Source organism: Sardina pilchardus, chromosome 16 (genome assembly GCF_963854185.1).
Source record: "Sardina pilchardus chromosome 16, fSarPil1.1, whole genome shotgun sequence".
NCBI classification, from domain to species: Eukaryota; Metazoa; Chordata; class Actinopteri; order Clupeiformes; family Clupeidae; genus Sardina; species Sardina pilchardus.
In genome coordinates, this window is record NC_085009.1 from 17,909,066 (window position 1) to 17,922,468 (window position 13,403).

At 37.9% G+C, this 13,403-nt stretch overlaps 1 protein-coding gene across 1 annotated transcript; it reads right to left on the bottom strand.

Moving 5' to 3' along the window:
• Nucleotides 1-750: 750 nt before the first annotated feature.
• On the bottom strand, nucleotides 751-4,225 carry LOC134059891 (apolipoprotein L3-like). Its single transcript, XM_062516433.1, has 3 exons — nucleotides 3,803-4,225; nucleotides 2,768-2,824; nucleotides 751-2,459 (listed from the first exon to the last, which is right to left on the bottom strand). Exons 1-3 carry the CDS (start codon nucleotides 3,832-3,834, stop codon nucleotides 1,760-1,762), a joined length of 789 nt encoding a protein of 262 aa, XP_062372417.1. The 5' UTR covers nucleotides 3,835-4,225; the 3' UTR covers nucleotides 751-1,759.
• Between the last annotated feature and the right edge of the window lie 9,178 nt (nucleotides 4,226-13,403).

Here is a 13,403-nt window from a genome sequence, read left to right on the forward strand (position 1 = left end):
TCAGTCAACTTTAGCATGGGTTGAAATACTTATTCTCCCCACTGTACATACCTGGAACTATATTCTTCCCTTTTACGAATCTGCTGCTGAGTGTTTGTGGATTAAAATCCTTGTTTGCATCTCATATCACATGCCTTTTATTTACACTTTGTTGTTATATACTCAGAGTAAGGCTACGAAGGCTCCACATTGTACTAATGCAGCCTTGTGTTTACTTTCACTTTAACACTCTTGATATTGTTATGACTATAGAATGGAAAAAAATGTAGGTCAATCATTTGTTGCACAATTGTCCCTCGACTTCATTAGAAAAGCAACCTTAAAAGCAAACCATATCTTTGGAGATTGAACTCCTTCAGGCCTATTATTATTGCTGCCATTTAGAAAAAAATAATAAAATAGAATTGTTTTCTTGTCTGTATTCGGCCTCTATCAAAAGCAAGACTCAGTAAGAAAAACTAGTTGAAACTCATAATTCACTGCCATGCTCAAATCTTCACTCTGCCCCTATCAGAATATCACCTATCACTATTGGCTCTGACACTGAATATCCCCTGCAACATAATTACATTATAACATATAATATAATACAATATGCCTATCCTTTATGGTCCAGCTTTCATGTTTAAGTAAGTATGAATATTGGTAATGAATTTAATGAATTTAAGGATTTTTTAATGAGTTTTCTCTGTCAATAAAACTTAAATGATCATATCCTGTGCTGTACACAGTATACTCATAAAGACAAAATGAATGTTTGAAATAGCAAGCAACCTTTATTTTGACAAGAGGATAAAATAGTATTCAAAGCTAACTTGGTATAGTGTCGGCCTGGGGTGTGTATCCCAAAACCATAGTATGCAAAAGTAGTGCTCCAATCCCATCATCACAATAATCCATGTTTGATATTATTGTACACCCAAATAATAAACCCAAAGAAAATCTCCAACCAGCAATATAACAACTATGCCATTAACAATAGTCTCTGAATTGATTGAACAATTTGCAATAAGCAAAAAATGGTTGTTTAAATCTAAACTAAGACATATAAGTCTATGTACAGTACAAACTACAAACTGGATCATTAATAATGAACAACTTTCTCAGGAAAACAAGTGGTGTAATGGTAAGGAGCTGAGCTGGCATATATCCTGAAAAGTTGTGGGTTGAATTCCCACCTTCCACCATTGTGCCCTTGAGCAAAGCATGGTGGGGACTGACATGTAAAAAGCGTCCGCTAAATGAGTAAATGTAAAACTGCTTTAGGTCCAGGAGAGGACATAAACATCAACATTAAGGGCATATCCACCGTAACAAAGATATTCTTTTGGATTCATGTGTGTAACAGTGTTCATCTTTCATCCACATGCAAAGTCTGTATTTCTCTTATTATCCGGATCATACCTGATACTGGTTTACCTGCACAGACTGATGATAACGTACATTGCCAGTAATGTAAAATCTGTTTTTAGGTCACAGAAAACTGTTATTCTTACAAACTTTTCTTCAGTTTTTGAAAGGATTTTAAAAATCAAAAGATGCTGAAAAGTTCAATTTTCAGGGTTTGCTATAGGGGAAAAAGTAATGGGGAGTTTTTGGTTTATGGCATTCTCCCCATTATTCTAAACATTCCCAGGTCTCTGATTGGCCAAAGATTCATGATCTTTTTGACTTGGATGTTCTTGACAGGCTTTCCCGGCTGTTTTACCTCAACAAGCACAAGGATTTCTGTCTTGATAATTGACAACAAATCCTCACACTAAGAGAGATTAATCCCTTCCAGTCTGTCTAACTCAAACACTGTCATCTCTAACTCTCTGGCTGCTTCCTCCACCTGGGTTATGAACATCAGCATTTCAGACTCGGATCGTCTTCGACCCTTGGCCCTCTTTCTGATCTCTTGCATCTCTCTGACATCACTGGCAATGCTGACCATATCAAGAATCAAGGACAGCCCGTTTACCTTAGGTGTCATTTTGCTACTAACACCGACTGGACGTGTGGCCTCAGGTGCCTCTTTACCCATTGGCGTCAACTTTAATCTCTGGATCAAACCTGATAATGGTTTGCCTGCGCTGATTGAAGCCTGACAATCCTGTACACTGCCAGTAAAGTTCTGCAGATTGCTCAGAACAGGGGTGAGCCTGCTGTTGCAATCGTCCAAGATTTCTTTGATCTTCTCCTGACATGTCTTCTCGCGGGTCATCTTGGTGATGTTGGAAGCAACACCGGTGATTCCGCCAGCTGCCGTGACTACCATCCCAACACCGGTCACCGCCAGGGAAGCTCCAAAGGTGAAGGGAGCCATGATGAGTCCGACAATGGACGTGACACCGCCGACGGCACTAATCACTCCACCAGATAGACTGCAAGCAGTGCTCCTCCGGTGGACTGATTCCAGCTGCCCTATGGTCTTCCTCAGGGATCTGATGTGCTTCTTCACACTGACAGTTATGCCTCTGAAAGACAAATATATAAAATAGCGGTGGAAAAAAATAAAATAAGAGACCACTGCATATTTTTCGGATGTCATCCTACTGTGTTGTGCTCGTTATAGTCATATTCAAAATTATCGACACCCATTTTGGTCCCCCTCTGGTTGAGAAGCACAGCAATAAATGAACTGAAAATATGCATCTTTTGCAACAGAGTATGAGGAAGTCATCCAGAACCATAAATGGAATGTTCTGCACAGGCACATAAGGGTTAATGGAATTTGTGTCTATGGCTAATTCAATTTTGTAAATCTTTGTATGAAATACTTTACCCAACTTCCATTTCTGCAGGAAGAGCAGTTCTGCCGTGTCGCCACTTCATCTTGAGGCTGATTTAAAAAACAGCGCAAGTGTAAAAAAAGTGTAAGCATTCCTGTATGGCTATAACAAAATCAGAAGGCCCACTAACCCCAGGGCAACTATAAAAACAAATAATCTGAGCAGAAGCAATAGGGCCTTGCTTTACGGTGCAGCCGCTGCTTCAGCGGCCGCACCTCGGTGCTCGGGCCCTAACAAGCATTACAAAAGAGAAATATACTGTACACTGCAGATATTCAAGTTCAAACTAGACAAGAGAAAGCTCACTAGTAAAGACACAAAGTCATTCCGTAAAACAAGCGTGTGTAGCATATCAACTCTCAAAATAGAAGTTATCTGACCTAACTAAACAACTTGCACTTTTTTATAAAACATTTTTCATTACAACTGATGTAACTAAGCAAGACACATAGAATCACATACAGTATACTGTACATCTCTAGTACACAGGATATCACATACACATACATTACAAAACACTTTCCCTAACTCTAACTGTAAGACAAACACATGTGTTGCCATGTACGTGTATGTGCTGTCCTGTATACTGAGTCATTAGTTATGGATAACACTGTGCATTCTATTTTGCATATGACACTCAAACTAGTTGCCTTACAGGAAAACACATTCATTTGGTTGATTGCTGTGCACCAGGATCTCTATCACTCCAATACTGTAAACAATCTTCTGTCATTTGTACACTAGACATTAACTGGCCTGAATGCAATAGGACACCTTTCATCGATCAATACAACACAAAATGAGGTGTAAAAAAGTATAATTTGGCCCCGGCAGTGGCGCAACTGGCTGGGGCACCTGCACCGTACGCTGGCGACCTGGGTTCGATTCCCGCCCCGTGGTCCTTTCCAGATCCCACCCCGACTCTGTCTCCCACTCACTTCCTGTCATTCTCTCTACTGTCCTGTCCAAATAAAGGCATAAAAAGCCCAAAAATAAATCTTTAAAAACAAAAAAAAAGTATAATTTACCTCCATGGTCGTCTCGATGTACTTATCAGCATCTTGATTTGACTTAGAAAGAATCAATACTCTGAAAGCCACTGGGTCTCTTATTTCATAAATCAGTGATGTCCTTAATAATGATGATAATGATGATGATGATAATGATGATGATGCTGATGTTTATCTCCCATCGTGCCTGTATATATGGTCATCATAAGCATTGTGAAGGAGAAGCTGATGAAACCTCTAGCTAACATAACTTTGACCGACAAAGTCTAAAATGTTGGCTACTTAATTAAAAATCAGAAATGTAAATGTGATATCTGTTTTGAATCTCTGCCTACTCTCTACACTACCCTATGTTAGCAGAATGGTAACTTGGATTAAAATGAAGCTGTCACGGATTTGTCTGGCTATATAAAGACTTCTGAAACTGCCAGCACGGACGTGTTTCATTGTTCGCCGAAATGGCATGGAGGAAGTACAACAATAATAACAAAAAAAAAAAAAAATCTGCTTCATCATTGTGTACACAACTCTGCAGAACATACTGTACAAAGGCGCGATAGACACAGCTTTGTCTGGACCTGTCTTTGGTTTTACTTTCATTTCAGGGCAATGTTATTAATGTGATTAAAATGCTTTAAACCTTCCCTAGCTGACCCAACTTGACATTTGAAGACATTCCCTTAGATACCATGTTTACAATAATGGGTCATACAAAGGGATTGAAGAGGACAGCTAAACGCCTCCAGACCTGTTAAACATCTTTTCATGCTGGGCGTGTATCGTGTGCTCCACTGACAGCATGCTTCCACATGACAAAGTTAAACAGGCATGATTGACAGTTTCTCTATATTGTGTAATTTGGTGTGTATTCATTGCAGTGGTACCCAAAGGTCACAGGCATAAGGCAATGTCAGAAGGATGGTGCCCTCCATACATGGACCTTATATAGTAAAATCTTATAAATATATATAAATATACTATAATCTTCAAATGTTTCAACAAGATGAAGGGCACCTTTTATAAAGAAGCTGTTGCAGAGTCAGTGTTATTTAGAGATGGTTTCAGATTCACTATGATCATGCCATACTTGTTTTCCCATGTTGTGAGGGCAGGGCTAGCAACTGAAGACACCACCTTGTGCAAACACAGCTTTATTTTTTACTTTCACTTTTACCTTAAGGTCAATACCTGGGTAATGTCATTCTGGCAAAACTCATTGGTAAAGGATAGGCAAGTAACTTTAGTAGATAGATTTGCAGGTGAAACATGCAACATACAATACAGATGCAATATATCTATTTGATATACAGTATACTGGTTCGCAGGCAATTTCACCAAAAAAAAAATCTCCACAAATAGTGAAATACTGAAATCTCCGCAAATACTGAAAACGAGAAAAAAACTATTTTCCTTGGTTGGTGTAGAATTTTGAGCATTTCCCTGTGGTGGTTCTCAATGATTTACCCCCAATAACATTCTACAATAAGCTGCTATTGCTGATGTCACAGGTCAGACTGTTTAAAGCAGAGAGGGTTAAAGCGGAGCGAGAGGCACAAACGTTCGATCATTTCCGCGTTCTGTTTTCGCAAAGGGGAGGGGGGCGAAATCCCCCTTTAAGCAGACCTAGAAAGTGACGTTACATTCGAACTGAACTGCTTGCCAATCTGACAGAGATCAATATCCCACTATGACGTCTTTGCGACACGCCTCTTTGAGCAGACAGGAACTGTTTGAATTTTGCTCCCATAGAGATGCATTATGTTGCTCTATCTTGTCAGTAATGAAGGATCTCTGTTGAAAGCTACTATGTGAGCCGTACATGGTTTTTGCTATCATGCAATGGAACTTTGTAATGTTTCATCACAGCATTGCTGGGCCAGATGAGGTGGAATGTAGGCTACCACTGGTGGGAAGAAGTATGCAGAGGCTTAAGGTACTGTAGCATACAGTGCAATGATGCAATGAGGTTGCTACTCTGTGTTCCTAGGTGGCATAGTCCCAGCCAATTATTTGTGTCCACCAGAGTACCTGTGAGGCACTCTTAAGGCAGTTGATGTTTGGCTTTATGTGCCGCCTGGACAAGTCAGAGAACCAAATTATAGAAGCCCTAGTCAACCCTCTGAAAAGCTGCTATGGATTCACTTCTAGCTTAAGAAGGCATTGGTGCAATTGTTTGTATGTCCTATAGGATAATATGTGATTTCTTATGCATTTTGTATCCCCTTTTACTATTTATGTATGTGTACTGTGATATGGACCTGTGTCTGCAATAAAGCTTATATATATTATTATTATTGAATGGTATGGGCTCATCGAATGTGCGGCCCGCTCGCTGGGTGACTTTGTGATGTGATTGCTGCTTGCTTTGGGCTAGACCTGGCAAAACGTTGCCACATCATGGGTTGCTGCTGTTTACTGCTTGATGGACATCTGCTCTATACTGCTTGGCACTGCTGGTGGTTCGTGGTGGTATTGCTGTTATGTGTTGGACTGAAGTGTGTGTTATTTTAATGCTATATATAAGCAAGACTGTTTGCAGGTACTTTCAGGGTGCATGTGTACAGACATCTACTATCTATATATTAAATGAAGAAGAATTAAGAATTAAGGAAAGGGTTGGATGGATGGATTGAATGCCTCTTTACTGATTTCACGGCCCATTGCCTTCTGTACCTGTACCTTGGTTTGTATGTTAAAACTTTCTAGTCACGGACAGCCACTCTCTCTCTCTGAAATATGTCATGTTTCTCCATATTGCCATACAAGACATATTTTCATTAGTTCAATAATATCCTCTTCTAACATGATATTGTGTTCAGGTTGTGATGGAAATGTAAAGTACTTCATACTTGTTTGTATTTTATGTTAAGAAAATAGGTGTAAATCCCAAAGGCTGTTAATTCGAAACTAGAAATGCAATTCCAAGGAATTACCAGTGCATGAAAATGCAAAAAAAATATAGATAGATAATGTAGATATGGCTACTAAGGTATAGCTAGGGTAAACATGGTGGTTGCATAGTTTAAAGAGAGTTGATAGTGTTTAGGTAGACATTTTAAAGCTTAAACATTCCTGTTCTAACTTAACTAATGATTTCTAAAAGGTATTCTAAAATGTTAACTATGTTAACAATGATAACCAGGTTGATTGGTTTACTTGGCTAATGATTTCTAGCAGTAATGCTAAAAATGTTAACTATGCTAACAATGCCAACTATGCTAACAATGTTAACCACATTGATTAGCTAACTTAGCTAATCATTTTTAGCAGTTATGCTAAAAATGCTAACAATGCTAACAATGTTAACTATGCTAACAATGCTAACCAGGTTGATTAGCTAACTTAGCTAATCATTTTTAGCAGTTATGTTAAAAATGCTAACTATGCTAACAATGTTAACTATGCTAACCATGCTAACTAGCTAACTTGGTACTGAGGACTTTTATTTTGAAACATTTGTTGATGGGGTATCCATGGCTGCCACTATCAGGAATAAAGAAGTTACTGTAGTAAAATCATGTTGGTTGCTATGGAAACGGTCATAAACGCTTAATTTTGATGGTTGCTATGTTGGTTGCTAGGTGCATGGAGGTCTCATGTAGTTGACTGGAGGCATAGTTGATGATAACTGACAGTTGGAATGGTTGAACAGTTAAATAGTTGAGTAGTTTCAATGGTTAAATGATTTAATAGTGTATTATTGCAGTGAGGACTTTTATTTTGAAACAGTTGTGGAAAGAGGAAACAGTTAACAGGATATGTAGTCTTCACAGAGAGATTGTATGCTTAAAGCCTGAGAGAGAGAGGGCTGCTGCAGGTGGGGCTGGCCACCTGGCATAAGATTCTAATTGCTTAATGATCCGATTGTGATGTCATAGAGGCCAATGTTAAGTCTATGGGGAAATTTGTAATAGTTTTTAATTTATAGTTTAAAAAGTATAAAAGTTACAAAGTTGAAAAATACTTAGCAGCCTTCCCCTATTTAAGACCTACGTTGCGGCGTTTGAATTAAGTTTCTAAGTTAAACGGTTCAAGCTGAATAGAAAAAATGAATTTGATCAGCGGAATAATAATAATAAGAAGAAGCCTTGGAAGAACAGTACAGTGCATTTTCATGCACTGTAATAAACAGATAATTAAACAAAACTAGAAATGCAATTCCAAGGAATTACCAGTGCATGAAAATGCAAAAATAGATAGATAATGTAGATATGGTTACTAAGGTGTAGCTAGGGTAAACATGGTGGTTGCATAGTTTACAGAGAGTTGATAGTGTGAAGGTAGACAGTTAAAAGATGAAACATTCCAGTTCTAACTTAACTAATGATTTCTATTCATGTTAAAATGTTGATTAGCTAACTTAACTAATGATTTCTAGCAGTTACGCTAAAAATGCTAATAATGTTAGCAATGCTAACTTTATTAACAATGCTAACCAGGTTGATTAGCTAACTTAACCGATGATTTCTAGCAGTAATGCTAAAAATGCTAACTATGCTAACAATGCTAGATTTGCTAACAATGCTAACCAGGTTGATTAGCTAACTTAGTTGATGATTTTTTGCAGTTATGCTAAAAATGCTAGCTATGCTAACAAAGCTAACCATGCTAACTAGATAACTTGCTAGTGAGGACTTTTATTTTGAAACATTTGTTGCTAGGGTATCCATGGTGGCCACTATCAGGAAACAAGAAGTTACTGCAGTATAATCATGTTGGTTGCTATGGAAACGGTCATAAACGCTTAATTTTAATGGTTGCTATGTTGGTTGCTAGGTACATGGAGGTTTCATGTAGTTGACTGGAGGCATAGTTGATGATAACTGACAGTTGGAATGGTTGAACAGTTAAATAGTTGAGTAGTTTCAATGGTCAAATGATTTAATAGTGTATTATTGCAGTGAGGACTTTTATTTTGAAACAGTTGTGGACAGAGGAAACAGTTAACAGGATCTGTAGTCTTAATGAGATTGTATGCTTAAAGCCTGAGACAGAAGGTGCCTCTCATATAGCGTTTACGCGTCCTCTCTCGCTCCTCACTGATCTACATAAAGAATGATGGAGCGGCAACAATGGGATAGTCTAGCCCTTCTTCTATCTTTCTTTATGTAGATCATTGAGGATCGAGGAGCGAGGGAGGACATATAAACGCTGCTTGAGAGGGACCCACAGTAAATACTTTAAAAGTTGTATGTAGATAGTGTAATTAATGTTGATAGACAGAATGTTTAATGGATATTGATAGGCAGATTGTTTAATAGATATTGATTGACAGTTTAATGGTGGATGAGTGAATGGTCTGAAGAAGATGAATGGATAGAAGGTTGGATGGAATGTGCCTTATATTCTTGTTAAGAGAGACACTGATACAGCTCTCTGAGAGTAGTTGACACTACTCAATTTAACTGGCTAGTCTTAAGAGAGCCAGAGACAGAGTAAATAATTAAAAAGTTGAATGTAGATAGTCTAATTAATGTTGATAGACAGAAAGTTTAATGGATGTTGATAGACGGATTGTTTAATAGATGTTGATAGACAGTTTAATGGGTGGATGAGTGAATGGTCTGAAGAAGATGAATGGATAGAATGTTGGATGGAATGTGCCTTATATTCTTGTAGAATGGAGAGACACAGCTCTCTACTGAGAGTAGTGGATACAGATACAGGTGTAATCAATTTAACTGGCTAGTCTTAAGAGAGCCAGCCTGAGACAGAGTAGATTGTTTAAAAGTTGAATGTAGAACGTCTAATTGATGTTGATAGGCAGACTGTTTAGAATGGGTGGATGAGTGAATGGTTTGAAGAAGATGAATGGATATAAAGTTGGATGGAATTAGGAGGACTTATTTTGATACTGTTGTGCACAGAGGATACAGGGGAACAGAATATGTAGTCTTCAGAGAGATTGTGTGCTTAAAGCCTGAGAGAAACTGACAGTTGGTGCCCAGGTGGCTGACCAGCTGGAGTAAGATTCTAATTGCTGCCGTGATGTCATAATGAGCAATGTTAAGTCTATGGGGGAAATTGTAATAGTTTTTAACTAATAGTTTAAAAAGTATAAAAGTTACAAAGTTGAAAAGTCATAGCACACATGTCCTAAGTAAGACCTACGTAACGCAGTTTGAATGAAGTTTCTACGTTAAACGGTTCTAGCTGATTTGCGTGCGTTAGAAGAAGAATAATAACTAGAAATGCAATTCCAAGGAATTACCAGTGCATGAAAATGCAAAAATAGATAGATAATGTAGATATGGTTACTAAGGTGTAGCTAGGGTAAACATGGTGGTTGCATAGTTTACAGAGAGTTGATAGTGTGAAGGTAGACAGTTTAAAGCTGAAACATTCCCAGTTCTAACTTAACTAATGATTACTATTCATGTTAAAATGTTAACTATGGTAACAATGATAACCAGGTTGATTGGTTAACTTAGCTACTGATTTCATGCAGTAATGGTAAAAATGTTAACTATGCTAACTATGCTCACAGTGTTAACCAGGTTGATTAGCTAACTTAGCTAATGATTTCTAGCAGTTATGCTAAACATGCTAACTATGCTAGCAATGCTAACTATGGTAACAATGCTAACTTAAACTAACAATGCTAACCAGGTTGATTAGCTAACTTAACTGATGATTTCTAGCAATAATGCTAAAAATGCTAACAATGCTAAAATTGCTAACAATGCTAACCAGGTTGATTAGCTAACTTAGTTGATGTTTTTTGCAGTTATGCTAAAAATGCTAACTATGTTAACTATGCTAACCATGCTAACTTGCTAGTGAGGACTTTTATTTTGAAACATTTGTTGCTAGGGTATCCATGGTGGCCACTATCAGGAAACAAGAAGTTACTGCAGTATAATCATGTTGGTTGCTATGGAAACGGTCATAAACACTTAATTTTAATGGTTGATATATTGGTTGCTAGGTACATGGAGTTTTCGTGTAGTTGACTGGAGGCATAGTTCTAGTTGATAACTGACAGTTGGAATGGTTGAACAGTTAAATAGTTGAGTAGTTACAATGGTTAAATGATTTAATAGTGTATTATTGCAGTGAGGACCTTTATTTTGAAACAGTTGTGGACAAAGGAAGTAGTGAAACAGGATCTGTAGTCTTAATGAGATTGTATGCTTAAAGCCTGAGACAGAAGGTGCCTCTCATATAGTGTTTACGCGTCCTCTCTCGCTCCTCGATCCTCACTGATCTTTCTTTATGTAGATCATTGAGGATCGAGGAGCGAGGGAGGGCATATAAACGCTGCTTGAGAGGCACCCACAGTAAATACTTTAAAAGTTGTATGTAGATAGTCTAATTAATGTTGATAGATAGAATGTTTAATGGATGTTGATAGGCAGATTGTTTAATAGATATTGATTGACAGTTTAATGGGTGGATGAGTGAATGGTCTGAAGAAGATGAATGGATAGAAGGTTGGATGGAATGTGCCTTATATTCTTGTTAAGAGAGACGCTGATACAGCTCTCTGAGAGTTGTTGATACAGGTGTAATCAATTTAACTGGCTAGTCTTAAGAGAGCCAGAGTGTACGCTTAAAGCCTGAGACAGAGTAAATCATTTAAAAGTTGAATGTAGCTAGTCTAATTAATGTTGATAGACAGAGAGTTTAATGGATGTTGATAAACAGTTTAATGGGTGGATGAGTGAATGGTCTGAAGAAGATGAATGGATAGAAAGTTGGATGGAATGTGCCTTATATTCTTGTAGAATGGAGAGACACAGCTCTCTACTGAGAGAGTAGTGGATACAGATACAGGTGTAATCAATTTAACTGGCTAGTCTTAAGAGAGCCAGGCCTGAGACAGAGTAGATTGTTTCAAAGTTGAATGTAGATCGTCTAATTGATGTTGATAGGCAAACTGTTTAGAATGGGTGGATGAGTGAATGGTTTGAAGAAGATGAATGGATAGAAAGTTGGATGGAATTAGGAAGACTTATGTTAATACCGTTGATACAGGGGAACAGAAAATGTAGTCTCAAGAGAGCCAGTTTAAAGCCTGAGAGAGAGAGAGAGAGAGAGAGAGAGAGAGAGAGAGAGAGCTGCTGCACCTGGACTGGCCACCTGGCGTAACATTCTAATTGCTGCCGTGATGTCATAATGAGCAATGTTAAGTCTATGGGGAAATGTTTAATAGTTTTTAATTTACAGTTTAAAAAGTATAAAAGTTACAAAGTTGAAAAATATATTGCACAGGTCTCCTTAGTAAGACCTACGTAACAAAGTTTGAATCAAGTTTCTACGTTAAACGGTTCAAGCTGAATTGCGAGCGTTAGAAGAAGTTGGAATAATAAGAAACCTAGGAAGAACAGTACAGTGCATTTTCATGCACTGTAATAAGAAGAAGAAGAAGCCTAGGAAGAACAGTACAGTGCATTTTCATGCACTGTAATAAATTAACAATATACAGTAATGTAAGAATGCTATAAATGGGCAACATATTTTAAAGCATTTGTAGCACTGCCCTCTACTGGCCAGTTAGGTGCTGTACTCTTCATATTCTTATTTATCATTTAGAAACAAGATCGCACAACTGCTTCAGCGATGTTTAACCTGGGACATCTATTTATCAGCAATTCAGTCTTGTCAGTCACTTCTCATATATTAATGATCTAACTGCAGGCCGTGTGGCACATGGGTAGGGTTGCTTTTCTATTTTTTTTTCTGTCCTTTTCCATCAACATGGAACCACTGATGAAAAGAGTCTTGAATTTGACCTACCGTTTATAGTTGGTCGACACAACAGAAGCTCATCAGAGGAAGGCAGTGGGCCCATTGGGAATGTACATTTTGATAATGAGCAACATAGATTAAAGAAAAGTGGAGCAGAATGGAGTAAGAACAAAATGATAATTTTGTGTATGCTTGTATATGCTTGCCTATATGTACTGTATGTGTTTGTGCTTGCTTCTGTGTGTGTGTGTGTGTGTGTGTGTGTGTGTGTGTGTGTGTGTGTGTGTGTGTGTGTGTGTGTGAGCGTTTATATGTAGGTGTGCACTTTAAAAATGCTGGCTTGAAAAAACAACACTGGCCTCTCTCCTCATCATCCTCTACCAGCAACCATTCACTCAACACCACCATCTACAGGTCGATGGGTGTACAATCACTAAATGCATTGCATTCTGCATTGCAGTTTGACATATTACATTATACATTAAATCATTCTCTCACAACATTTTGCTCAGAAAATATGGAGGCAACTATCAAATTGATTACTGAATTAATAATTGAGAAATGGATGGACACATAGGCTATTTGGATACAGTATGGCCACCAAAGGTAAGGTGTAATATTTTTTTTGTGCTGTTAATTCTTTTTAGACTAGATGTAGAACCTTATTTTGACGATCAAAAATGGATGGTCTGAGGCACAAAGATAGACATTAAAGGCATGGCCAGTTCACATCCATAATCTAATGTTTTTTGTGATCAAAGGCTGGGTGCAAAAGGGTTGTTCTTATGTTTCTTAAGTAGGTGTGTTTTGGGTGTAACATCCTTTGAGAATGACATCTGTCTTTCCCTTTGAAGTGTCTAGGGCAAAGAGTATGGAAGTAACAAGAGGCGAAACTCAATAGAACGTTCCATATCAACAAATGTGCCTA

Excerpts from the sequence above, each read along its gene's own strand:
- LOC134059891 (XM_062516433.1), bottom strand. The coding sequence starts at position 3,834 with ATGCTGATAAGTACATCGAGACGACCATGGAG. Across the intron at positions 2,825-3,802 it reads ACATCGAGACGACCATGGAG|CCTCAAGATGAAGTGGCGAC; the intron begins GTAAATTATACT and ends TTTTTAAATCAG. Across the intron at positions 2,460-2,767 it reads CCTGCAGAAATGGAAGTTGG|AGGCATAACTGTCAGTGTGA; the intron begins GTAAAGTATTTC and ends TTTGTCTTTCAG.